The sequence below is a fragment of the Hylaeus anthracinus genome, unplaced genomic scaffold (assembly GCF_026225885.1).
Source record: "Hylaeus anthracinus isolate JK02 unplaced genomic scaffold, UHH_iyHylAnth1.0_haploid 4, whole genome shotgun sequence".
In the NCBI taxonomy this organism is placed as follows: Eukaryota; Metazoa; Arthropoda; class Insecta; order Hymenoptera; family Colletidae; genus Hylaeus; species Hylaeus anthracinus.
This window is the reverse complement of record NW_026535289.1, coordinates 15,348,661-15,372,601: the sequence shown is the minus strand read 5'-3', so window position 1 is coordinate 15,372,601 and position 23,941 is coordinate 15,348,661. Positions and strand designations below refer to the sequence as shown.

At 37.4% G+C, this 23,941-nt stretch overlaps 5 protein-coding genes across 16 annotated transcripts; 1 reads left to right on the top strand and 4 right to left on the bottom strand.

The window, feature by feature from the left end:
- Positions 1-1,062: 1,062 nt before the first annotated feature.
- LOC128895218 (ADP-ribosylation factor 1) lies at positions 1,063-4,566 on the bottom strand. 3 transcript variants are annotated; one of them, XM_054157640.1, is made up of 5 exons: positions 4,417-4,566; positions 3,169-3,340; positions 2,964-3,073; positions 2,747-2,872; positions 1,063-2,500 (listed from the first exon to the last, which is right to left on the bottom strand). In XM_054157640.1, the coding sequence occupies exons 2-5, from the start codon at positions 3,314-3,316 to the stop codon at positions 2,336-2,338; spliced, it is 549 nt and encodes a 182-aa protein (XP_054013615.1). In that variant the 5' UTR covers positions 3,317-3,340; positions 4,417-4,566; the 3' UTR covers positions 1,063-2,335. The 3 variants fall into 3 exon arrangements, with proteins under 3 accessions (XP_054013615.1, XP_054013614.1, XP_054013616.1); XM_054157639.1 differs by lacking the exon at positions 4,417-4,566 and adding an exon at positions 4,135-4,401; XM_054157641.1 differs by lacking the exon at positions 4,417-4,566 and adding an exon at positions 4,199-4,401.
- Positions 4,567-4,669: 103 nt separating this feature from the next.
- LOC128895182 (uncharacterized) lies at positions 4,670-10,500 on the bottom strand. The gene is made up of 11 exons (XM_054157543.1): positions 10,196-10,500; positions 10,021-10,114; positions 9,879-9,946; positions 9,653-9,785; positions 9,274-9,573; positions 8,970-9,191; positions 8,659-8,829; positions 8,445-8,589; positions 8,216-8,383; positions 7,889-8,150; positions 4,670-7,673 (listed from the first exon to the last, which is right to left on the bottom strand). Exons 1-11 carry the CDS (start codon positions 10,384-10,386, stop codon positions 7,316-7,318), a joined length of 2,112 nt encoding a protein of 703 aa, XP_054013518.1. The 5' UTR covers positions 10,387-10,500; the 3' UTR covers positions 4,670-7,315.
- Positions 10,501-10,992: 492 nt separating this feature from the next.
- On the bottom strand, positions 10,993-12,914 carry LOC128895210 (uncharacterized). The gene is made up of 6 exons (XM_054157625.1): positions 12,498-12,914; positions 12,113-12,251; positions 11,775-12,039; positions 11,474-11,586; positions 11,199-11,396; positions 10,993-11,122 (listed from the first exon to the last, which is right to left on the bottom strand). The coding sequence occupies exons 1-6, from the start codon at positions 12,719-12,721 to the stop codon at positions 11,087-11,089; spliced, it is 975 nt and encodes a 324-aa protein (XP_054013600.1). The 5' UTR covers positions 12,722-12,914; the 3' UTR covers positions 10,993-11,086.
- A 369-nt stretch (positions 12,915-13,283) lies between these two features.
- On the bottom strand, positions 13,284-20,706 carry LOC128895175 (mucin-2). Of its 6 annotated transcripts, none has more exons than XM_054157524.1 (11): positions 20,287-20,603; positions 19,386-19,484; positions 18,910-19,052; positions 18,577-18,817; positions 18,331-18,500; positions 18,126-18,262; positions 17,831-18,040; positions 17,651-17,733; positions 16,971-17,579; positions 15,246-16,826; positions 13,284-15,151 (listed from the first exon to the last, which is right to left on the bottom strand). In XM_054157524.1, the coding sequence occupies exons 2-11, from the start codon at positions 19,438-19,440 to the stop codon at positions 15,054-15,056; spliced, it is 3,327 nt and encodes a 1,108-aa protein (XP_054013499.1). In that variant the 5' UTR covers positions 19,441-19,484; positions 20,287-20,603; the 3' UTR covers positions 13,284-15,053. The 6 variants fall into 6 exon arrangements, with proteins under 6 accessions (XP_054013499.1, XP_054013500.1, XP_054013496.1 ...); XM_054157525.1 differs by having other exon boundaries at positions 15,246-16,476; positions 16,633-17,579; positions 20,287-20,602; XM_054157521.1 differs by lacking the exon at positions 20,287-20,603 and adding an exon at positions 20,614-20,706 and having other exon boundaries at positions 15,246-17,579.
- Positions 20,707-20,840: 134 nt separating this feature from the next.
- Positions 20,841-23,567, top strand: LOC128895205 (general transcription factor IIH subunit 2). Of its 5 annotated transcripts, none has more exons than XM_054157616.1 (8): positions 20,841-20,986; positions 21,506-21,585; positions 21,831-22,032; positions 22,124-22,252; positions 22,325-22,501; positions 22,568-22,824; positions 22,903-23,152; positions 23,231-23,567. In XM_054157616.1, exons 2-8 carry the CDS (start codon positions 21,527-21,529, stop codon positions 23,360-23,362), a joined length of 1,206 nt encoding a protein of 401 aa, XP_054013591.1. In that variant the 5' UTR covers positions 20,841-20,986; positions 21,506-21,526; the 3' UTR covers positions 23,363-23,567. The 5 variants fall into 5 exon arrangements, with proteins under 5 accessions (XP_054013591.1, XP_054013589.1, XP_054013588.1 ...); XM_054157614.1 differs by lacking the exon at positions 20,841-20,986 and adding an exon at positions 20,988-21,059 and having other exon boundaries at positions 23,231-23,566; XM_054157613.1 differs by lacking the exon at positions 20,841-20,986 and adding an exon at positions 21,067-21,217 and having other exon boundaries at positions 23,231-23,566.
- Positions 23,568-23,941: the final 374 nt, after the last annotated feature.

Below are 23,941 nucleotides of genomic sequence, written 5' to 3'. Positions count from 1 at the left end.
TAATCAATCACCCAACCGTATAAATAACCCTATGAAGTAATCAGAAGTTCCAAGCGAATCAACGCACGCTAAAATGAACGAATAAAAAATAAACATATACAACTAACCTTTACAATCTTACCAAGTTTTCTTCTTTATGTGTAACGAACTAATGAAAAAAATACGTAGTTGCTTGTTATTTGCAATTTCTTAGCGACAATCTTATAGATTCCAAAAGTAGCAGCATTCCATTGCCAGCGAGATGTATGAAATTTAAGTGTAAACAAATATTAAATTCATAACGATTGCATATCTCTTTTGATAACGGGTCGTTGACTTGCGTGCCGGTAATAAAACTTTATCGACACACCTTAAATATTACGTTCTTTATTTTTGTTCTGACAGAGCTGCGGAAATAATATCCTCGTTAAAATCCATAATTATCTTTAGTCGTTAAACACACACACACACACACACACGTTATTAAAAATCGAAAGAAAATATCTTTCACACACAATCTACGAATAAAACTGTACCGTAAACGTCTCATTTTTTTTTGTCGTTTCTCCGAACAATACAAATTTATAATTCGTAATTTATCCGTAATTAAATCATAGATTAGATCAATAAAAAATAGGGGAAACTTAATAGACTAAAATGAAACATGCGGTATGGGCAGTGCGCAGTCTTTAGTAACGAAAAAAAAGTAATCGTGCTCGTAACTGAAGTACCATCGTCTGAATGAGGGATGCGTGCAGGCTGATCGCAAAGCCACGAGGATAGAGGTGCATTTGCTTCATCTGTTTATAACATATATGTATATGTATGTATGTGTATATACATCTGTATACATATGCATGTATATGAATATATTTATATATATGGTTTGTATGTATTCGTGTGTGTATATATATATATATATATTTCTAAATTATTGTTTTCGCATCAGTGCAGAAATCCCTTTATCCTGATCATTCTCTGCACAATATGCATGCACCCCAAACCGAGGGCTCTATATATCCTATTTATAATCAGCCAGAACAAAAACAAACTATTTTAACGGCAAATAACACATAGACTACATAAAGCACAATTACAGTATATTTCACAAATTGTTTAAACATTCATATATAATTATACGAATCTTCGCATATGACGAAAAGGCGATTTGATCAGTTAGGGGAAGATTATTTTGTAAAAACAATGTATTTCGAGGACAGGAAAACATTAGGAGATTGAAGGGCTTGCGAAAATGGCTTCATCTGGTAAATTGCCATGCCAGTTTAAATTGCTGGCTTAAAAATTGCGAGGCCTATCTCTCTTTGCAGCGAGAGGTTCTTTCCTAGTTTTTCTTTTTTAACTTCACTTTTTTAAGCATCTTTCTCTCACTTTCTTCACGTCTTTAAAAATGATTCATCTCCATTTCCCGCCACGATCGATGCATAATTTCGGAATGTTGACAATAATCTAATTTTACCTTATCAAGGTGCAATAAATAAATGATATCTCTTTTACACTGAGATATACATGGTTGGCTAACTGTTAGTCTTATTGCGAACAGGTGAAGGAGGGTGCAGTTCTGCACCTGCCAATAGCCAAGCAGTAAGACAACCATTTTGTATAGTTTCGCTTTGCATTTTTTTCGACGTATACCACTGAAAACTTAAAAAAATAGAAACAAACTTTTGTAACTAGAAACAGTAAGTCATTGCACCGTCAGTTACCATTCACTGCATTTGTCATGTCAACTGATGGGCCAATGTGACATTTGTAATGTAGTGGACAGAGTAACATTCTCTCATCTATTGATCACATTTTTATCATCATATTTATATAATGTAATGTACAATATGCAGCTACATTATGATAATCAGTATGTCCAACGCGTTCAAACTGACAACACCGTGGGTACTTCACTTTTTCGTTCTTAAATTTTTTTTCAAAGATATTCAAATTATTAATTAACGAATGTGTATTGTATGTTTCAGAGTTAGGTACTTTAATACAATTACTTCCAAGTTTTCCACTTTTCTCGTGGTATCTCTGTGTAAAAAGTGTAACTATAATGCTAATATAATAATAATTATAATAATAAGTTGCACAAGGCAATAGTCCTGTGTGGCCGTTCGAATGTGTGCTTCCGGCCGTTTCCCCACTCCCCTCCCCCCAAAAACTTCCTGGCACATTGACAACTTTCGATAATCTTTCCACCCTCCACTTTAGATCCAAGAGATCTCGCAGTTTGCACTTAGTATTACCTTTTTAACATTATTACTCATTCATGGGGGGGACAGGTGTGCAGCTGATGTTTATGATGTTAATATAGCAACTGAATGTTGACGGAACGATGTTCCAATTAGCGATTGGCATTTTTGAGCTGATTGGAGAGCCAATCGAGACCCTCGTAAAGTCCATCTCCACTTGTGGCACACGTTGCTTGAATGTACCAGTTACGATTACGAAGAGAGTGCAGGCCCAACTTGTCAGTAATTTCTGCTGCATTCATTGCATTTGGCAGATCCTAGAATAACGCTCGTTTATTATACGTGCTTCAAAACGTATAAACAGACTTCGCTAATTGATTTCCTTTTAGATCATAGTTTCATTGTTAAATTTTCTCTTGGCATAAACCCAACATGTTTATATAGAATATTATTTACACAACGAACGATACGCGTCTTAGATTTTGAAACGTTTTGTGCGTTACTATACTATTATAAAATATATACGAATCTACGTATATTAATACATTTAAAATTGTACTCACTTGTTTGTTAGCAAATATAAGGAGTACTGCATCTCTAAGTTCATCTTCTGCTAACATTCTCATCAATTCTTCGCGCGCTTCACCGATACGTTCCCTGTCATTACTGTCAACAACGAATATCAGCCCCTGTAACCATATAACAATTAATAAATGTGTAGTGAATATCAAATATAACTAACATAAACAAAAACAAACGAAAAACACATGGACAGCATACTTGTGTATTCTGGAAGTAATGTCGCCAGAGAGGTCTGATTTTGTCTTGGCCACCCACATCCCATACAGTAAAACTTATATTCTTGTATTCGACTGTTTCTACATTGAAACCTAAAATTTAAATTAAAAATTGGTAAATCTCATTGTGGAACATTAATTTATAGAACGCCATATAATTACATTTACAAATAAAATTCCATATTTACCTATAGTAGGAATTGTAGTAACAATTTCCCCTAATTTTAATTTGTACAGAATTGTGGTTTTACCCGCTGCATCAAGACCCACCATCAAAATCCTCATTTCTTTTTTGCCAAAGAGGCCCTTAAATAATGTTGCAAACATGTTCCCCATGGCTGGTGTTGGTTATTTAAATACCTATAACAAATTAGAAATCAAAATTTAATTAGTAACAGAACCAGGTTACAAGTTAACAGTTTACAATATTGTATGACATTATCGGTTCTTTATTTTTCTTAATAGACAATATAATGAAAATATAGTAATACGAAGTAATTTACAAGCTCGCATTATAGATAACCGATATCTTATTTGGAATGATGAAATAATTAAATAAATTAATGCTGGATCAAGAGTATTATTTAACAATATATAAAGGCGTAAAACACGTTATCACGAAATTATAACTTTATTATCGTTCGAATTTGGTACTTAAAATTAGTCTAGAAAGAAATATGCTCGACATATGTAACTCTATACGACGTACGACTAATCGACGTGCAACAATACGTTGGGGTTTTAAATTCTTTCGAGATGAAAAAACTATGATAATTACGAATGAAACGAAAAAGAAATAGGTAAAAACGATCGGGACGAGTAAAAAATTCGAGACACATGGATGCGAATGAACGAAAGAGACACGTTTCACGAAAAAAACTGATATTACGCCGACAGAGCCAACGAGCAGAAACATGCGTAAAGTACCGATACGCTGCTGACACAAAGCCGAAAAAGCTAACCTGCACATTTACCAAGTGTGCACGACGAATAAAAGATATATTCTGTGTAACGTGAATGATAGATTTCGGATTAACGAGAGAAATAAACAAAAAAAGAAAAAGGACAATGTGTAGAAACACACACGAGATGTTCACGCTGCCCGCTATTGATTCTCGTTTTAATACATCGCTATGATTATCGGACTAGCATACCGTTAGAGATCACACTAGAGTCTTTTGTCGGTGATCTATGCACTTTTAAAACGTGATCGGCTACCTAAAACGCCAACACCGAGGTATTGCGAGCAAGGCGGAAGATATTGTGCGGTTTGCGAAGCCACTGCGTACACCCGGTTGTCTGTCACCTTCGACCTACTCCCCAGCGAATCGTCGAAAGGTTCCCCGCTCAAACTTCCATATTTATAAACGTCGTCTGATTACCGAGACTTTCCCCGTAATGTCACGTCGCTCGTATAAGTCACTTGCGTTACTTACGTTTCAGTAAAAAAGATTATTTTCACGAGAAACGATAAAACATAAAACCAACACTCTTCGAAAAGTACCGTATGTCAAAATGGCGGACGTGGAAAGGATTCATGCCTTATGCCACGTATAGGGCCCTCAAAATTCACCGATTGGTTAGACCGATCACGTGATAGAGAAAATCTTGGACGATTCGCATTTACTACGATAGGTGGCGAGACCGTGACGAACTCGGTAAGTCATCAAAAATTCCGTAAATGTGTGGGTAACCAAGCGAACCAGTAGTGCATCAGATTTTCATGGGGCCCCAAGTAAAACAAAATTCGAGAACTTGCGAACAAAAAATATTTCTAAATTCTATCTCTTCATTATCGAAGCAACACGACAAACAAGTTACGTAACCTACAAATAATATCTCGGAATGATAATTCATATATAATACACGTACCTACATTTAATCTAATACCTATTTTTACTACTTCATTTAGATCTTGCGTGGTCGTTGGTCTGTGATATTGTACATCGGTTCGTTATAGTGAATTTTGCTTTATTTATCATTTACGACAAAAATGATTCTATTTAAAAAACATAAATTTAACAATGTCAATATTTACACTTAGTTTTAAATAAAGACATTTATTCTTTGTATATTGTATACCGTTAACAACAATGATTTTTTGCCTTTCGATTTTGGGTAGTCTCTTTGTTCGAGACCCTAGGAGGACGTCTTATTTACCTACAAAATACGTCATTGAAAGGAACATGTATTCATGGAAAGGCGCACACTCATGAAAGCGAAAACGCGTTTTCTTTAATTAAAAATTCCGATGATGACATTCCAGAGAGACTGATTGTTTCATCGAAGTTGGAGAGAAAGGTATTCGTTTAGAAATTGTAAAATTATGCTCTAGTTCTTGTGTACAAAGTATTATCGGTACTATACATATGTATACATATACAATACACGATGTATAGTAAAGCATATCGTGTTGATTAAGATGTTGATATCAGAATAAGTAAACAGTTAATTTTAACTAGATTTCAAGTAATTATTTCAATAATGGCTACTTGTTAGTATAACCTTCCGTTTATATGCCTGGAATGTGATATTTTTCATCTAAGGATCCATTTCCACGAAGCTCGCATTCTTCTGTAGTATACGGATCGTTAGTTATTATTTCTAACGTTTCCATTGACGAGCCAGCTTTTCTATATATTAAACCATAATTGAGCACCGATACAAACACAATTAACAGTGTAATTAAGAGTATATTCTGAGCATATTTACTTTGGTTGAAAAGAAATTGTAATTACAAAAATGCTTCCTTTGCTCCAATGGCTTGTTAGCATTCCCTTTGATTGATCAATTATAAATTCTTCGTTTTTGAACTTCTTTTTGACATTAAATTTGTAACTGCATACTGTTTAAAGTTTAATCAAGGTACCATATTAGCAACAAAAATTATCTATCTAATTATGAAACAAATTATTCAAGTAAACATACTCGATAAATTTTCAACAACTAATGTCAGCTTCTTAGCATCTCCTACGTATACATTGCCAAAATCTATTGTGTATAAAGACAGTTTTAACGATGGTAGCCAGATGTTTAAAGTTAATGCCACGTCCTGAAATTTATGAACGTGTACATTTCTTTAGATATAAACATATACAGTATGGGGAAAATCTATACCTGAGTGCTTTCATCGGAATGCACAATGAGTAATAACTCTTCTAATGTAATAACTGAATTACGCAATTCTTGATTTCTATTTGTGTGGAATAAGGTTTCGATTAACTCTTCCTCTACATTGCACGATATCACTACCTATGACAGTGGTATCACTTGAAATTTTTGAACCCTTGGAATATACATTAGAATAAATTACCTCTGCACATCCATGGCCATTTATGCATATATTCCTTATAGGCTTACATGGATTTGCTTCTGCATAAATTGAAACAGACTCGACGTGAAATGGACTGTATGTTTCAAAAGAAACATTCGTTATGTTACTGCTTTTGTTGTAGAAGAAGAATGTTTTCTTCAGTCTAAAATTAGACGAATTAAACTTAATTTGTTTGAAAAAAATGGCGAAATGTTCTTACGCACATTAACGGTTTCCATCTATTTTGCATCACATCGTTAATACAACACGTGAATGTCCCATCATATTTAGAGATATCAAAAAACAATTGTGGTCTCACGATAGTTGCGGTGACATCGATTTCTATCGGAGTTAAATAGTTTCCATCTGGTCTAGAGTAACAATTATCTCGATACCTACAAGTTGGTAAAATATTTCATAACGAGGTGATACGACTGAAACAATATACAAACTTATCGCTTGGAGCAATTCGTAGAAATCCCAAAATTTTGCAATGCAGTTCTCCTGTAAAGTCTCTGCCTCCGTTAAGAAATTTGCATTTATCGGGATGTATAGTGATCGTCACAGAAGCACTGTCTTGTGGTAAAACAAAAATTTCCCGGGGAGTGATCTTGAGAAGTATCGAAACAGTTTTTTTTATCGTTAAAGGTTCTAAAATATTTTTTCTAGTATCGTAATTTAATCGTTTTACCAGGCAAACGGTTGCATCAACTGCACCATAGTAAGGGAGTATCGAAACTTTGAATTCGCAATCGTTTTTTTTTTTTGTTTCAGCTGGCATGTACTCGTTTACTTCTTCCTTTACGTATTTGTTACTTTTCGAAGGTACAGAACTATCAAAATCGTAACTACTCGTTGTGCAGAATGTCCTAAATCAATTTGCAGATTACGATTCTATTACATCAGTGATTCCCAAACATCATTTCTACCGATATGTTTGCAAACCCTCCATAGAGTCGTAAAAAAAAAGAAAGCTACTTGGATCAAGAACTTCATTACATAACTGCGTCACGTAAGAATATTTACGTGCAAGTCAACATCGTTGCCTCGTCGGAAGCACTTGGTATTGTACTCGATGCATCTGCGACGCTATCCCCGACTCCAAAAGAATCAAATTCGTATATTTTCGATTTTACCCTCTTCGTTACATGATGCTCCATGTGCGATTCACTTCTACTTTTTTGTTTGCTGGCTTTCAATTCTCTGGCTAATTTATCGGTAAACGGAGTGTAGATGTCGTATATAATGCTAAAGGGCATTGGTTCTTTCTCAGGGCTGATCAAAAACGAATGCCAATCGACAGCTACAGGTACGACACCCGTATTCTTTAACAATACTTTTCTGGGCTGCAGACGCATACCCGCTGATACCAGTCCGAATCTGCAATTCGTTATTCAACTATATCAACGAGCGTCTAATCGCCAACATAATAATTTTTTTCTGTTGTTTGCTCTGACTAACTAATACAAATATTTGCACGAGTCTACAACGTTGCGCGGATGTTTCCGTTTAAAAAGATTGAAGAAAAAAGTGTTTAGATAATTAGATGCGAATTAATGATAATAATAATAATGGTTTTTAGCGCTTCGACGCACTTGAGATGGTGTGTCTTCGTGGACGTGTTTTCGCAAATTGACAACGATATAGGTGGATCAACGACTTGAACGCACACCGATAACGTGTACCGGGGCAAGCCTGTAATATCGATGTCTAATTCGTCGACGTAAATGCCCCAAGTATCGGCAAAGACGTAAATATTTACTGGTATAGCCTCGAATGGTCCCATGTCGGAGTTCAATGGATCGACGTAAATTACAACACCCGATTTAGGCTGTTTCAGTCGACACAGCGTTTCTTCTAAAAACAAACAGAACAAAGAATCATTTTCAAGATCAGTTGGCTATACCGATCAAAGGTTGTACCAATTAAATCCTTGTTCCGATGGTAGACTTGCTTGTACATGAACTTGATACGATCCTCCTTTGACTTCCGTTCGCAGGAACATTTTACGGGATAGAAATTTTTCAGCCGAAGTTGAAAGTTGGACGGAATCGGAGTCTCGTTTTTTATTACGAAAGTCTTCTTCTCCACTGAACATTGTTTTTGTCGGCGTTTAGAAGAATGTACTATAGTTGAAATTTTTAAGGGTACCTGTTCTTAACGACAAGCCCAAGAATTCGATTACATCGCGTTGCGTCAGAGGTGGTAAAATTGTTTCCAGAAAAGGTACCACGTGTCCAGATACAGCGGCATCTTCTTCTGAATGCTTGCTATCTTCCGCTGCTAATTTGCTCATCTGCAATAGTTATTCGTCGCGTCATTATTACCACGCTTTTTTTTCGTGAAAATTTGTCAGATCCTTTACTTGAATGATTTCAGAAGTACGGGCGCTAGAAGAACACTGTTCGTTTGAGTTTTCAGCGCCTACGTCAGATACCGAAGGGCCTACAGAAGCATCTTTGAGTACGTCTCCTTGATCCAGATTCGTGTTTTTTAATTCTCGTTCCGCTCGCATTTTGTACCTGTTCAAGAGCTTCTGCAAAAAATCCCCACTGATATTTTGAAAGCGTTTCTGAACTTTCTTATTAAAATAACAATTGTTCATCCTCCCTCCTCTAACTGTTTATGTTTATTCAGTTAGTGAAAGAAATTTGTATGTACGTCAGACGATCGTACCATGCCTTCCTTGATCTTTCCCGCTGAATCGAGAGCAGCTTTCAAGCTGTCCACGCGCCATTCGATTCGAGCGAAGGTGTCTCTCGTCTTTAAAGGTTCAGGGTTGTTTAACGGAAGGTAGAATGTAACGTAAAGCGGCTGGATGAAACATTCGATTCCAAGCATTATCATTTTTTGAGAGTTTCCAACGAAACACGGGATGAACAAGGATTCCACGAGTCCCTGGAAATTGTGGAGGGTGTCGTTACGATCACGTTTGTCTATACCAATTTTCGTTGCTACGATTCAGGGTAGCTGTTTCAACCTCTTTCAATGGCAAGAGCGTAATCTTGATTTTCTGTGTGTTCTTGGCTTGTATTTCTCCTTTTTCGGGACACACGCAGAGCTTCACCTTTTCCACGTCAAAACCATTCGTGTCTCCCCACGTGTAAGTCAACAAATTGTTCGAGAAATTCTTCACGATCAAACCGTACGTTTCTTCGATGCCAATGTACAGAGTTCTTGTAGGTCTGATGATACCCATGCTTATTATGCGTTCCCACAGAAGAGATTTGAATTGTAACAGATTGACGATGTCGTAATGAGAAAACAATTCGTCGGTGACCTGCGATGTCGTATGGAAACGTGATTCATTGTGTTCTAATTGACATTGAAACTGCAAGAGAGGTCGCGAGGTGACTCACTAATTGACGCATAGACTTGTAGCCTTCGCTGTCGTCTGTGTCATCCTTCCACTCTGTTTCTTCGTCTTCCAGCGAGTACTTGTATTCTGGTATCGTTTCAGATATACTTTCGATCAATTCTTCGGATTCGCTACCGCTGAATCACGTAGGGAATTCGATTTAAATAATTGAAAATTCCGTAGGAAATTGCTGGTGGTATGCGAGCGCTAATTTAAAATTAACTCACGTTTTCCATTCGTCGTTCATCATATACTGCACCCAAACTTTTACGTCGGCGACCAAAATGTCTACGGACTAACGATGACGTTAGAGTGACTCTAAAAAAAAGCTGTTTACGGGGTGATCAATAAATCGAGATAATTATTTACGATTAAACAGTTACGTCTTTTCTTGCCGCACTCCTTGGTATGCAACTGTAGTTTTTTTGGAATGGCTGCGAGTGGTATATCTTCCACGTACAATCTAATTTTCAAACAAAATAATGATTCGAGGAAGAAAAATCCATCTTTGTTTCCGATTGTCCAAAGGCTATCGTACGCTTACTGTAGAATGGCCGAGTAACGATTTGGCAGTAAATTGTTGCATCTGGCGGTTACGTTGAAATAGTGCGCATTAAATGGATACAAGATTCCATGATTCGGACTGATGCGAAGCAACTCCAGAGGGAAATCATTGTGCTCGTTTATTTTAGCTTCGTCGACTTGCATCGTTCGCTTTTCCCATCGATAATGCATGCTTATCTCGCTGTGTGTACAGGACAATCCAAATCATTTAATCATACTGTATATTACATTCGACAAATGTTTCGTAGAGTTGTAGTAAATTGTTCCTCTACAATTTTTATAATTGTAATTTCTACCTATTATTGTTCACGCAAATAACGGATTGGCCAATTCCGTCCAAAACGTTTGCGTTCAAGGTTACGTAATAACGTTCCCGTTTATCGATATCCTTATCCACCGAGGAATGCCAAACTTTTTCCAACTGCGGGCAATCTGGTAACAAATAGTGGTAAACAAATTGTTTCAAGGGATACATTCATACTCTTAAAATGTTTTTGATTTTCAGATCGACAACCTTTTCTATCAAAGTCATACACGAACAATATATTAATATTACTATTATTAAAGGGTGACGTAGATACTTTACTAAGCTGGATAAAGTCTGTTTTATACACTATCCCATCGCCGATTATTTCTGTCGCCAGCATGGCACAGTTGTCGCTGAGTATATACAGTTTGTCAACCTGATAAGAACAGATACGATAATAAAAGAAGTCGTAAACGTCTTGTGCGAGAGGTACGAAACACTGTTTCATTTACATGGATTCCGTAACAACGAGGCAAGAAGTACACGTGGAAGGTTATTACTTCCTGCGACTTCATTCTAAAGTAAGCTGGCCACAAGGCGAAGGTAGGTAGCGTCAGCATATTCTTATCTGTGATATCCTGATAACAAACAATTCACTCTCTATAGCCCGAATTATATCAATTTTTGTAAATAAAAAAGAAGAGAAAGTCAGAAGAAGCGTTGTTAATGGATTTACATCGATGTGCATCGAAGCCCAGTCGACTTCACTCATTATGAAAAACCTTCCCTCTCCGCCAACGTTCTTGAATTTCATGGGTACATGAGTTTCTTCTCCAACGAAGGCTTTCTTACAGTCTAGAATCATGTTCCTAAATATCGTGCGACTGCTATCGTCCCAATCGTCGTCGTCTTCGGAAATACTTTCCGTTGTGTTCTATAAAACGATGATATTTAAAAGAAAAGGATTTTTCTTTTCATTAAAAAAAGTACAGTTTAGTTGGAAGTATGTACATTCGTGGTGTCGTGCGACGCCAACAATAACGACTCTGGCCGAGATACGTAACTCAAAGACTTTTTCACGTCTTCCGAAGAACTCTGATATGCTTCTTGTACATCATCGATTCCTGTTAGATAAATTAGCCAGTTTAATCTTGTAAACATTAAATTACATTTCTTTATAAGTTCGTAGATGCCATCGTTCGGATATATTTTATATATCGTAACAACTAAATGTAATGCTTGAGACAATTACAAAACGTTTAATCAGTTTCAGTATAAGCATCAACCAACATTATTGCTCGTATTCTTATACCCAACAGGATAGGGGGGTCCTTGTATCCGTGCAATCTGATGATCAGCGATTTGCCATGTTGCACATTCAGTACCAGCATTTCCTCTGGTTCGTCTATGACGTCACAACGGAATAGAACGATTAATTGTAGCTGCATACCAGGGGGAACGATATTCCTATTTTCCTTCACGGGCTTTATTAGAACTTGGAACTTGGAGCGATACGGTCTAGCTTCCATTTGAAATCTCGCCGGTGACGTGGTGATGTTTTGCAACGTGACCGTTTTCTGTCAGAAAAATAACATCGATCGTGAAAAATGTATCACCTTGAATTTGTCTCATTTCCGATTTGCGGAGTACCTTGTACAACTTATTCAATTTAAAGTTACGAAATTGTACGCAGTTAGAGTCCGCGATCAGTATTGTTTTTTGTACCTCCACCTTTATTATACTTCTTTTCGCCTGGGCGCTTAAACGCGGTTTCGATCTGTATCCTCCCCTGATTTATTCGTACAGAAAAGAAGAAATAATGTTTGGTTAGTGCGATAATAAGTCAAATCCAAATCAACCGTCTGTTCAAGGTCGACAAAGTTAGCCCCACGATGCTCTCTCTCGTTGTTGTCATTTGTCATGACTTAAAGCAAACATTATGTAACTAATAAATTTACATCGTTTCGAATGTTTGTTTAATTTATTCATTGCGTGTACTAAATTGAAATAATGTATATGGGTTTCCAGTGAGTACCTATCGATACGAATTTTTTGGAGAGAGGTTATGTGCGTTAATTCCGGTGTCCGATCTGTTATCGTTCTTGGACATGATCGCGCTAGTTGTACCAATTTTCTGTACTCGTCCCAAGTTTTTAGTTTTGGCGTTTCTATCGCTGAATCTCTGCGACATGCATCTAAACGATAAACCTTGGTTTTAATTATAAATGTTTTTATATTGTCGTGGAAAAGAAGATACATTTCTTCTTGTTTTTACACCTATCAAGTATTCCTGTTCTTCGTTGTCAATGTCATCGATTCTTACTTCTCCGTTTGTAAGTTTCAGATTGCCATCTTCTTTAACGTTGTGTATATAATATTTTAATATCTTTACATCAGCCGGGCATGCATTTTGTAACTTGTCCCTGTAGGTCTATGAACATTGCTATCGTTATTATTTTAACCATGTACCATTTTTCTGTTCGAGAAGGAAAATGAAGATACTAACGCGATACGCGATGGTAGATTTCTTTTGAAAAATTATATTTTGTTGCTCAGTACCGGTTACATTGTACGACATTTTCCAATTATATTTCTCTGGTTGTAACGTCTGTGGAAGTTTTCTGAAGTGTCCTGAGTCCTTCTTATCGTTTCTAGTGAAATTCAGCTCAATTGTACAGAAGTCGTTTTATTTGTAAAATGTACCATAATTAATTAATTTTTGACGAGCGTTCGTTACAGTTGACAAAAGAATGCTTAATCGATTGATACTTCATGTCGGAGAATAAGAGGGAGATTAACGACGGGTAGAAGGGTACACATGTTAATTTTAAGATTATGATTTATTTGGAAACAATTTTTATATAAAGGTTTAGAGAATGAAGTTCTATGTACAAAAGGGTTACGTTAGTAAAATACTAGGATTTTATATTCCTGGCCGTACATCGGTGCAAAATAGTTTCCTCTTACACTGAGACATATGTATAATTGTTTCCGTTTCGTGCAGTTCTTCTCATCTTCTTTTTATTGCGAGTCCAGACTGCCTATAATTATCGCTTGCATCTAGTTTAACCCTATGAATGTCGAACAAAACCACCTTTGCACGACATTACGATACAATCGCATAAGGTACACTTATTAACATTATTTATCATGATTCGTGTTTCGTAAATATAAACAATTTTTCCGTTTTATCATTTTTCGCTATCGAATCTACATACCTTTTAACACGCATTAACATCGTATGGCTTCACGTATACGACATTACAGATTACGCTTTATGTAATCTAACGATACAAACAAGCGAGAAAAATCGTTCAGAATGTATACCTAACCGGAGCATGAATATTCTTCGTCTTTTACTACACGGTGTATAACGATATTCCATTGTTTACAAGTTTACTTAACGTATACAAAAAAAAAATACACATTGTTTGATAGAAGCATACAGCGCAAAAGCGTTCTTTTATTTTTACTTGTTTCCATGATTTTAATTGTCTGAATAGCATAATAAAATCGGAAATAGTCCTTCGTGTAACGAGTTAGCTGAAAAGGAATGGGCTTAATAATGAGACGCGCGTGATGTTCCATTAAACAACACTGTATTTGTTCTTTTCTTGCTTAAAGCCTTATAGATTGAAAATTATGTGTTCTTCAATATCAGTGCACTTATTTAATCTATAGATAAGCATACACAGTCCATCGAAACGCAAAGCATGTTCTTGCCTTTTTGTTTAGAAAAGGTATATCCGAATAAAAGAAGTTAATTTAAGCTAAGTGAAGAAAAAACGTAATTGTCTCGTATCGATCATACAGTGAGAATGTTCAGTACAGAGTCAAACTAGGTTTAAGCATCAGGAGTAAAAATTTGTCTCCCGATGGAAGTATTTAATTTGGTATTTACATCATTTTGTAGCGTTAATTCGTTCAGATAATTATCTAGCTTGTCTGGCGACTCATCTATGGTGCAATATCTTCTGCCAATCATGCCGAAAGCTTGGACTTTGTATGCAGGGAATAAAGGTCTTCGTTAAAAGCCTATTATCGTTTGGAAAATATAAAACCCCAGATTATACTTCACTATCCTACAAATACAATGCTTACTTCAAACGTTGTATAATGGTGTTTGTTGTTATCGAAGATGTGATATTTCCTTCAATTTTTTTTTTCTTTAACCCTATGCAATCTGCCTTCCTCTTTCTCTCGTATCATAAATTAAAAATCAAAATTCAAAATTCCATCGGATTGTTTTACACTGAGACATGAATTTTTAAAACATAGTCATTTATTGTAATCTAAACTCTAGATTTCTGTATTTGTGGTTCTTCCTCTTCATATGTTTGCTTTTGTGTTACTTTTTTTTGTTTGTTTATAATACACCAGCTATGCTTTACTTTTCACGTTTTGCGACCGTTTTCTCTTAGCTAGAAAATGTCGGTATTTTTGTTTTTCCATTGCAATTGTACGAAGTGAACGTTCTTACATATATACAACCCACGGTCACCCTTAAGCGTACAACTTCCATGTAAAGTGTATAGTTCGATGCATCATCGTTTTTATTTTTTCCGTGTGTGTAGTTATTTTAAGTGTTTCTTCACTTGCCGAGTCCTAGCGCGGCATACTGTTCCTCCGTTACTTCCGTCATCATCAGATTTCCATCGGGTAAGAGTAACACTACTCTTCTAGTACCACCTAACGAGAAAACAGAATAAAAGTATAATATGAGTAATTATATGAAAATTGTAATAATGCGTAGACAGAGAATTAAGATTTAAAATTACATTACCTGGAGTAGGTTCTTCTGCTTGCACAACCTGAGCAACAACTTGTCCGTGACCGTCTCCATCTTCCTGTCCTTCAGATACGTCGGTCGTGCTTGTGTTATCCATGATGGACATCACCATCGGGTTCTCGGCTGGTTCCGTTCCACTCTCCTTAACGTAAAACTGCGAGGCCAGGTTCACTTGATCGGGTATTAGCTGCGCTACAGCTTCCGCCACGGCATGGTCCAATGTCAACACGGACCCTTCGTCACCCTGCTGTTCTGTGGTAACGTACACGCATTGTTGCTCGCCATCTGCGTCTTGCGTCACTAGTAAAGTTTGACCACCTTCTGCTTGCCCAGCCACTTGGTAAACGACACCGTCCTCGCCTGTTATCGTCACCAAGTTTGATGCATCCTCGGATACCTTCCTTTCCTCGGGTACCACCACCTTTTCATCACTCTTGGTCACGTCTGACGATGCGATCGCTATCGTATTGGTAGAAGTAACAGTGGCTGTAGACAATCCCGCCGCGATAGAAACTTCACTCGATGTCGTCGGTTCTGTTAAGGGTGTCGTCGCAGTTGTAACTGGCGCAGCTACGGTTGGAGCAGTATCATCCAAACATGGTAGATCTGGAGCAGGAACGTTGACGTTCGACAAATTCATTTGCGCTGGCTCAGTGGTCTGGACGATTGTGCCCGTCGTTCCACCAGGACTCATCTCGACTCTCATGATTCCCCCAGCCTCCGTGAGGGAATCCAGAGAAGGTAGAACCAATTCCGTAGCGGTAGTTGTAGCAGCTACATCTATGCTCTCGGACGTGGTTGTGGATGTCTTCACAGTGGACAATGGTGTCGTGGGTTCGGGTTCCGGTTCAGGCTCCGCTGGCTGTTCGACAGGCTCGCCATCCGGGCCAATGATGCGTCCCGTCAGTGGACACAACGTGAATGGCCGTGGTGGACTGTCCGGTTCCGCTGTGGCTATGGTATCTGTTTCTGGAGGCGGGAGTTCAGGCTCACCATCGCTGCTACTCTCCTCGGAGCCCACCTCGTGGAATTCCATGTGTAGTCCGTCACCCTCCGCCAGTTTACTCTCCTTAGGCTTGTTTCCTGTAGATGCCGCAGGTGTCTCGACCAGTTTCCCCCTACCACGGGCAACAGTAGTTCGAGCACCTGCCAAGAGCCCACGGCCACCAGGTTTGACGATACCCACTCCTTCCTGAGTTTTCCGTTTCGCCATCAAGAGCTTTTGCTGCGGAGACAACAACGACTGTGGTTTACCAATTTGTGCTTTCGGCGACTGTTTCGCCTGCTGTACTGGACTAGTTCCAGTTTTTACCACTTGCTTTGGCTGTGAACTGAGAACCGTGAATTTTGGTCTGATCTGAGTGACGTTTCCAGGACTCACCGAGTTACTTTGCGTTGTGACAGCTGTCGTGCGTTTTTGCAACACCTGACGGGCTTGCTGGGACTGCATTTGTCGAGGGGTTGGCGCTCTGACTGGTGTGCGAATCGTGGACCCCATACCCAGCACGCTGGTTGGTGTCGTCGCGCGCAGAGGAGGTCTGGGTAACAGTGGACGACTATCTGGAGTACGTTGGCCTGTAACAGGTCCAGGACGTATTCCTGTACTTATTCTTGGTTGTAGAGCGATGGGTGTCGGCACCGCAGTCACGACGTGTATCTGAGGTAACTGATTCGGATCTGGTTTTGGCTGGATTTTTATAGGCTCTGTTTTCTGCGTACCTCCCGGTTTACCCGCCACAGGTTTGGTGACCACTTTCATCTGGGTCACCACTTGACTTCCATCCATTTTGGAGACCACTTTTAAGGGCGTAACGGAATTCGACTGTGTCGCTGATATTACTTGCTTTCTCACCACGTTGGCGTTGTCCCGATTTTGAACCATTAGGACACCTTGAGCGGTCGGGGAACTCTTGACGGATAATTTTCCGCTAGGAGAAGAGTCCAACTTGATGATGCCATCTTTACGTGACATCACGTATACGCCAGACGTTAGGTTTGGCATTTGCTTCGGATCGACTTTAACAACCCCTTTGGCATTTGCTACCAAAACTGGTGGTTGGTTGGATTTTGCTCCTTCGGGAGATTGAAGTCCCAAGGAAGTAGCGAGATCCGAAGATGAACCACTCGCTCTGTTGGAACCGTTCGATTGCGCATTTGCACGATTAAATGCTCGCTGAATCACATCGCTTCGACCCAATAGTCGCTCCTCCTCAGATTCTCCAGTCCAATCTTCATCGCTACCCGTGTCACCTTTTACTCGTTTCGCAGCACTGCTGCCACCGTCCTCGGAATCGCTCTCGGAATAGTCCATTCTCCTCTTCCCTAATACTACGAAAGATACATAAAGCTTAATTATTTACAGTTAATCGCTACTAATAGTTTTAATAGTATACCCGTACAGTCATTGTCTTCGTCTTTCATTGAACCGCACCACTGCTTCACTTGGTCCATAGCTTTTGATTTACTTGAGCGCATCGGTCGCCTATATACGAAGTTTATTACTCAAAGTATATTTGTTAGAAGTAAAAATGAAACGTGTTCATGTTCATCGAGTAATAGGCAAAGTCTAGTTGCCTTACCCTACTTGAGCCGCAGTACTTGGTCCAGGTTTTGCTTCTGCTTTTATAACAGTCTTTTGTGCGAGATGACTGCCCCGCCCTGCTACTTTTGCGTTAGCCTGCTGTTGGGCCGCTTTTAGTTCCTTTTGCTTAGCAAGATTTCTTTCGAATTCTTCCAATAAATGTTTACACGTAGCAACGTGTTCAGCTGGCTCCCACGTATTATGTTCGCTGTAATTGTTTATATGCGATTAATAAAAATAACAAGTTTTTATTTGTATCTACGAATATGCAACTTTGTATAAATTGAGCTTACTGTCCGTATCCTTCCCATTTTAATAGATATTCCGAACACCTCTTTTTTGGATTAAAACGTTTTGCAAGGATCTTTTCTACCGTATACTCCTCGTCACTTGAATCCCTATTTTCATCGCCAGCTTTGCTAGATTTACCCTATAACGACGGATGAGTTGTTAGTTTAAATAAATAAAACAGAAAATGAGAATCGTAATTATACTAACCTTGGGTTTTATAGAGGGTTTCAACTTTGGCTTTACTTTCTTTTCCGCTTCTGTGTCGAATGATTCGTTGCTCTTTTGATTCTTTGTTTCCAGACCTTTAGCATCTCTTTTACTATCGGCTTCTTCCGGTTGTCCATTTCTAATAACTTTACGAACAACTATCGGTCTTCCTACGAAATCATGGAACAATGAAATTCGATGTTTTATACTTAAATCGCAATAAATAATTTTTTGCATAAAATTTACCTTCGGCATTGGAACTCATTTGATTTTGTCTCGGTACATCCTGCATTTTTGCATTACTGATTTTTGTAAACGTTTGAATCGTTTTTCCTGCCGCGATCCAAGAATCTCTTATGTGCGTATCCATTTTGCACCATTTTTGATAGAGCTTCCACGAGTTCGTGGAATCTTTATCGGCACCATCTTGCTGAATTTGAGAATCTTTCCACAAAAGAAATGCCCATACTTGTGCTTTTTGTTCATTCTATGCAAAATTAATAATGTGACATTTTTTTTCCACCTCTATTATTTTTTTAATAATGTTAACATTTAAAAAATTTTCAAAATAATACTAACATTACTATTTTCACGAAAATGTGATACTTGAGAACAAGCTCCTTCCTTTGTACGATGCTCTTGAAATTCCTCGATAAAATGAAAGACTGAATGGCACTGTCCACACACAAGAACATCTAATCTTCCCATTTCTTCTTGCGCAGCTAATAAAGTTAAGAAATTATAAATACTTGTAATATCACAGTGCTTGATAAACTACCAACTTGTTTATTATATATATATATATCTACCAATTATTAACTATGAAACTGTTCAAAAGAACATATTTATACATGTTTCAAATTTTAATAACGGTTCCTGTCCCATATACAATTTATTTTTTATTTTAAACGTTCATAATTCATTTTTAATAGCTTGAAAATTGTATTCCTTTGTTTACATAGTCCTAACATGCATGTAAATGTAAATGAGTTATGTAAATGTAAGCCAGCAATTGATATAGCAACCTTATAACATAGGTAAATTATAATTGTTACCTTTAATAGCAGTAGGATTGCTACTGATGGCTGAAGGGCCATCGCCTCCCTCCATTTTGTTCAATACAGTAATCGGGTCTCTATCCGCAATGTTTCTTTCTAAGAAGCGAAATTAACTTTTATTGTTTAGCTTAAGGAACTTTGCATACATTACCTAATGGAACATATAAAAACAAATGATACAATTAAATTATTCAACATTTATACATAATATAAATATTTTTGTTTACAATTGTCTTTGCATCAAGCAACAATCTTTATTTGTTTTTATCAGATTTGTATTTGAATATCGAATAAGGAAAGACAATTTATGGACTACCCTAATAAAGAAATGTTAATCTGTTAATTACTCTTTATAAACGACCACAAGTGAAACAGTTTTTATATAAATAATATTTTCCTGAGATAGGGACCCAAACCCTGGGGTCGAAAACGGGTGTATGTCGTTGTTTGCGAAGACTAACAAAGAGATTAAAATATTCAAATCAACAATTACAAGATCATATGATTTTGAAAATGTAATCTACGATAAAGCAGCGTATCGTTTTCACGTTATAACACGGATGAAAAAAAAATTCAATATTCGGATTTCAAAGTTTCGCGGGTCTTGGAAAAATTTCAGGCAACATGCCGGTGGAAATCGAACTGCGAACATTTTTTAATAAGACACCACTGCCGTTGTTACGGTGTTTCGGAGGTTCACTCCAAGCACGCACATCTAAACTATCGTTAATTTCGTAAACCGCCTGCAATTCCGCGAGCTTTTGCGAACCGTATCCGGCGAAACTTTTTATTTAAACCAAACGAATTCCCGCATAAATGGTGTAGACGTCGGGGGCACACAGCATGGAGTCATTGTAAACGCGGCCAGTGGCGTAAGTTACCAACGAATAAAACTCACGGATAATTCGATCTTGAAATTGTAGCCGGTTCGCCCCGTGAGAGATCGTTAACGATAAAAGTGACTATTCTAACTGCAGATCACACGACCGTTCGGAAATTACAGAAATATTTAGAAACGATGCCATCGCTGCCGCCACCGTGGTCGCCACCGCAGACTCGTCCTCTGTCTATCACGAGCAAGCCGATGCTCGTCAAGATGGCTCTCGTTGCTAAAAACTCTCTTCGACTATTCACTTCCTGTCTACCCCATGAATATTTTTCGAACACACTTGCCCGATAACGGATTTCAACAGGACCGACACTCAAACCAATGATATTGACTTACGCCCGATATACCGTGGAAAAATCAGACTTTCTTGTTCTGGAAAATTGCCGTCGCCGCACGAGATGGGATGAAAACAGTGATCGCGTCTGACGATGGTGGCGCCATAGCGCCTGCCCGCCACGGCACAACCTACCTTTTGGCGGGAAAATCTTACTCGTCAATTGTACCATACATTTCCTTATCGATGATTCTTTTTCTATAGAATCGTATCCCAGGTTTCGAGTATCGTATACGAGATACTATATTAACGAATAGATCAGAAATTCCATCCGAAAAGAATGTATAATTACGAATGGTACGCTAACCATTTCAAATCTGCCGCTTTATTCTTTGGGTTCACCTATGTTCCGGCATCGGATCGAGTATAGAAAAGGCAAGTTTATGTTAATTAATGTCAAGACAATTTCGCAAATAGTCATTGGTTATTGCGCGCAAATTTATGAACGGTATATGATTTATTGTTCTTTTTCTTTTAGCTTTTATACTTATTTTACACGCCGAAACCTTGTTTTTATTTACGATACACGTTTCCTCTAACTTGCAAGGGGAAATTTTGAATAATAAATTCTTATATCGACCGGACACGCGTGACAGTTTAATCTAGGTGAATGCATATTTTAATGCGAATTAATGGTAGTTATTCGATCGTTTCTACTTTAATTACGACTATACGGGATTATATTAATTATATTCAAAAACTTTGACGTTGTTTCTTTCAATTGTGATATCGGTACGTCGTTTTCGCTGTTAACGATAATATAAACAACGTTAACCTAATTTCTTACGATGTTATTTACAAACAGTTACATGGAACGACAATGCTTCCGAATAAATTCGTTCAAATATTTGAGATATAGTCTTTGGACTAAGCAGTTTGCATTTTTTATTCTAGATACATCGTGAAAGTTAAAAAATGGCTGATGAAGAAGAAGAGAAGGAATATCGATGGGAGACTGGTTACGAAAAGACATGGTAATTAATCGTTCGTCTAGTATAATTACAATTATTTTACTTTGTAGAAAAATTATAATTTAAATTACAATGAAAAACTTACCTGTAACTTTATAAAAATGTTTCATGAATAAATTACAATGTACTGTTTTTATTTATTATGTATAACATAAGAAAAACTTTTACTGATCTTAATCAATTGTAAATTCATTTTCCACTGTTCTTTATTATAAATCTGAAATTTATGTATCTAATTTCTCGTAAAGGGAAGCACTTAAGGAAGATGACCATGGACTATTGGACGCATCCATCGCAGATATTATTCACAATGCTAAGAGAAAACGTCAGATGGATAAGAAGGTTGGAGCCAGATTAGGAATGATGAGACACCTTTACATAATTCTTGATGCTTCTGAATCAATGTCTAATCAAGATTTAAAACCAACTCGTTTCTTATGTTCATTGAAGGTACATATTTAATAATAATACTTCAGTTTCCAGCTAATGTTATATTTTAGATAGTTTTCATATATTATTCATGTATGTTATCAATTTTCAGCTTTTAGAAGATTTTATCGAAGAATTTTTTTATCAAAATCCCATAAGCCAGTTAGGAGTAATTGTTACAAGAAATAAAAGAGCAGAAAAAGTAAGCGAGTTAGCTGGAAATTCGAAGAAACACGTGAAGGTAATTTTTAATAATTTGTTACCGTTCTTTTCCTTTTTCCACGATGCTAACTTTTCCCCCTTTTTTTTTCAGGAAATACGAGCCATGCAACACGCGATTCAGCCAGCAGGCGAGCCATCGTTACAAAATTCTCTAGAGCTGGCTTTAAAGTCTTTACGTATTTTACCGTCGCACGCCAGTAAAGAAATACTTGTTATTATAGGAGCACTTACAACATGCGATCCAAGAGATATCAATGAAACTATACAAGTATGCGCTATCGTGTACACTGTGATAATTGTATCGTAATAATTTAACAACTGGCAATGGTTTTAGAGTATGAAATCAGACTGTGTAAGATGTAGCGTGATAGGATTGGCTGCTGAGTTATTCATTTGCAAAAGAATGGCAACAGCAACCGGCGGAGAACATGGTGTAGCGCTAGACGACAAACATTACAAAGAACAGTTGAACATGCATATAGATCCACCACCAGCCGCAACGAGATTGGATGCCGCTCTTGTAAAAATGGGTTTTCCTCATCATGCTTTGCATTCCTCTACGACTGACACGTGTATGGCGGTCTGCATGTGGTATTTAATTTTTAGATTATTATATCGTGAAAGAAGGTCCGATCGTGGAGATTTTTTGTTAAGAAATCTTTTTTGCAGTCATGCGGAAAGCGCAGATGAATCTGTTAAGCTTACCAGTACAGGATACCTTTGTCCTCAATGTCTAAGCAAACATTGCGAACTTCCCGTAGAATGCAGAGCATGCGGGCTTACTTTAGTGTCTGCTCCTCACTTGGCTCGATCGTATCATTACTTATTCCCCGTCGAGCCATTTAAAGAATTACCATTTAGCGGGACCTCCTCTACTTGTTACGGTTGTCAAAAACTTATTACGCAAAAGGACAAGAAGGTACGCTAAATATAATTTAGCGCCAATGAAATTTATCTACTCGACTATAACGTAATTAAAAATTATATTTATTTCCAGATATACTTTTGCAACAAATGTAATCAAACATTTTGTTTGGACTGCGAAATATTTATTAACGAATCTTTACATACGTGCCCAGGCTGTGCTACAAATCCAGATACATATCAAAGATCCATGAACAGAACTTAATTTACTCGATGTATGTAGAATAACATTAATAATTTTAGTTATTTTATACCAAATACTTTAATAGTAAATATGGTCATTTACGATCAGTTCTATGTATAACGAATTCTTATACTGTAGAACTGGCCTGTGATACGTTTATACGAACAATCTCCTCTGATTAAAGGGGAATAAATGAAATGACAATAATAATAATAATAATGACGTATAACTTATTTTCTTTATTAGCGAATTATCGAAACGATTCCTTTCCGAATAAATTACGTGATCGACGGTAGAAATGGGCAAAATTTAATTTAGTTAGTAGTTCAACGGTAAGACGGAAGCTGATTGTATAATTCGGATTGTAGTTTTTATTAAAACAGATTTTTTTCAGTTATGTTGTATTTATAATTGTTTATCTTCGATTCGTTAATCTGCATTTTCTATCTAGATAAAAATTTCACCCATCTATGGTTTGGGGTAATCGCGATGCGAAGTTTGCCTAAGTATAAAAAAAGTAAAAGAGTAGGAGAGTCGTTTGTGTGGATCTAAGTGATATAGAGACTTCTTTCCTCCAAGCTGGGGGACCCGAAGTTTTTC

What these genes read in the sequence shown, in the direction of transcription:
- LOC128895218 (XM_054157640.1), bottom strand. Translation starts at nt 3,316, where the DNA reads ATGGGGAACATGTTTGCAACATTATTTAAGGGCCTCTTTGGCAAAAAA. An exon ending in ATTACTTCCAGAATACACAA is followed by an intron (nt 2,873 to 2,963) that starts GTATGCTGTCCA and finishes ATATGGTTACAG; the next exon opens with GGGCTGATATTCGTTGTTGA. An exon ending in TTATATTTGCTAACAAACAA is followed by an intron (nt 2,501 to 2,746) that starts GTGAGTACAATT and finishes GCGTTATTCTAG; the next exon opens with GATCTGCCAAATGCAATGAA.
- LOC128895182 (XM_054157543.1), bottom strand. Translation starts at nt 10,386, where the DNA reads ATGCATTATCGATGGGAAAAGCGAACGATGCAAGTCGACGAAGCTAAA. An exon ending in GAAAGATCAAGGAAGGCATG is followed by an intron (nt 8,830 to 8,969) that starts GTACGATCGTCT and finishes GATTTTTTGCAG; the next exon opens with AAGCTCTTGAACAGGTACAA. An exon ending in ACGAAGACACACCATCTCAA is followed by an intron (nt 7,674 to 7,888) that starts GTGCGTCGAAGC and finishes AACGAATTGCAG; the next exon opens with ATTCGGACTGGTATCAGCGG.
- LOC128895210 (XM_054157625.1), bottom strand. Translation starts at nt 12,721, where the DNA reads ATGTATCTTCTTTTCCACGACAATATAAAAACATTTATAATTAAAACC. An exon ending in GGACCCCCCTATCCTGTTGG is followed by an intron (nt 11,587 to 11,774) that starts GTATAAGAATAC and finishes TTTATCTAACAG; the next exon opens with GAATCGATGATGTACAAGAA. An exon ending in GGGCTTCGATGCACATCGAT is followed by an intron (nt 11,123 to 11,198) that starts GTAAATCCATTA and finishes TTCGGGCTATAG; the next exon opens with AGAGTGAATTGTTTGTTATC.
- LOC128895175 (XM_054157521.1), bottom strand. Translation starts at nt 19,440, where the DNA reads ATGGAGGGAGGCGATGGCCCTTCAGCCATCAGTAGCAATCCTACTGCT. An exon ending in GAAAGACGAAGACAATGACT is followed by an intron (nt 17,580 to 17,650) that starts GTACGGGTATAC and finishes TATCTTTCGTAG; the next exon opens with TATTAGGGAAGAGGAGAATG. An exon ending in AGCAGAAGAACCTACTCCAG is followed by an intron (nt 15,152 to 15,245) that starts GTAATGTAATTT and finishes TTTTCTCGTTAG; the next exon opens with GTGGTACTAGAAGAGTAGTG.
- LOC128895205 (XM_054157616.1), top strand. Translation starts at nt 21,527, where the DNA reads ATGGCTGATGAAGAAGAAGAGAAGGAATATCGATGGGAGACTGGTTAC. An exon ending in ACTGGTTACGAAAAGACATG is followed by an intron (nt 21,586 to 21,830) that starts GTAATTAATCGT and finishes TTTCTCGTAAAG; the next exon opens with GGAAGCACTTAAGGAAGATG. An exon ending in TGTATGGCGGTCTGCATGTG is followed by an intron (nt 22,825 to 22,902) that starts GTATTTAATTTT and finishes TCTTTTTTGCAG; the next exon opens with TCATGCGGAAAGCGCAGATG.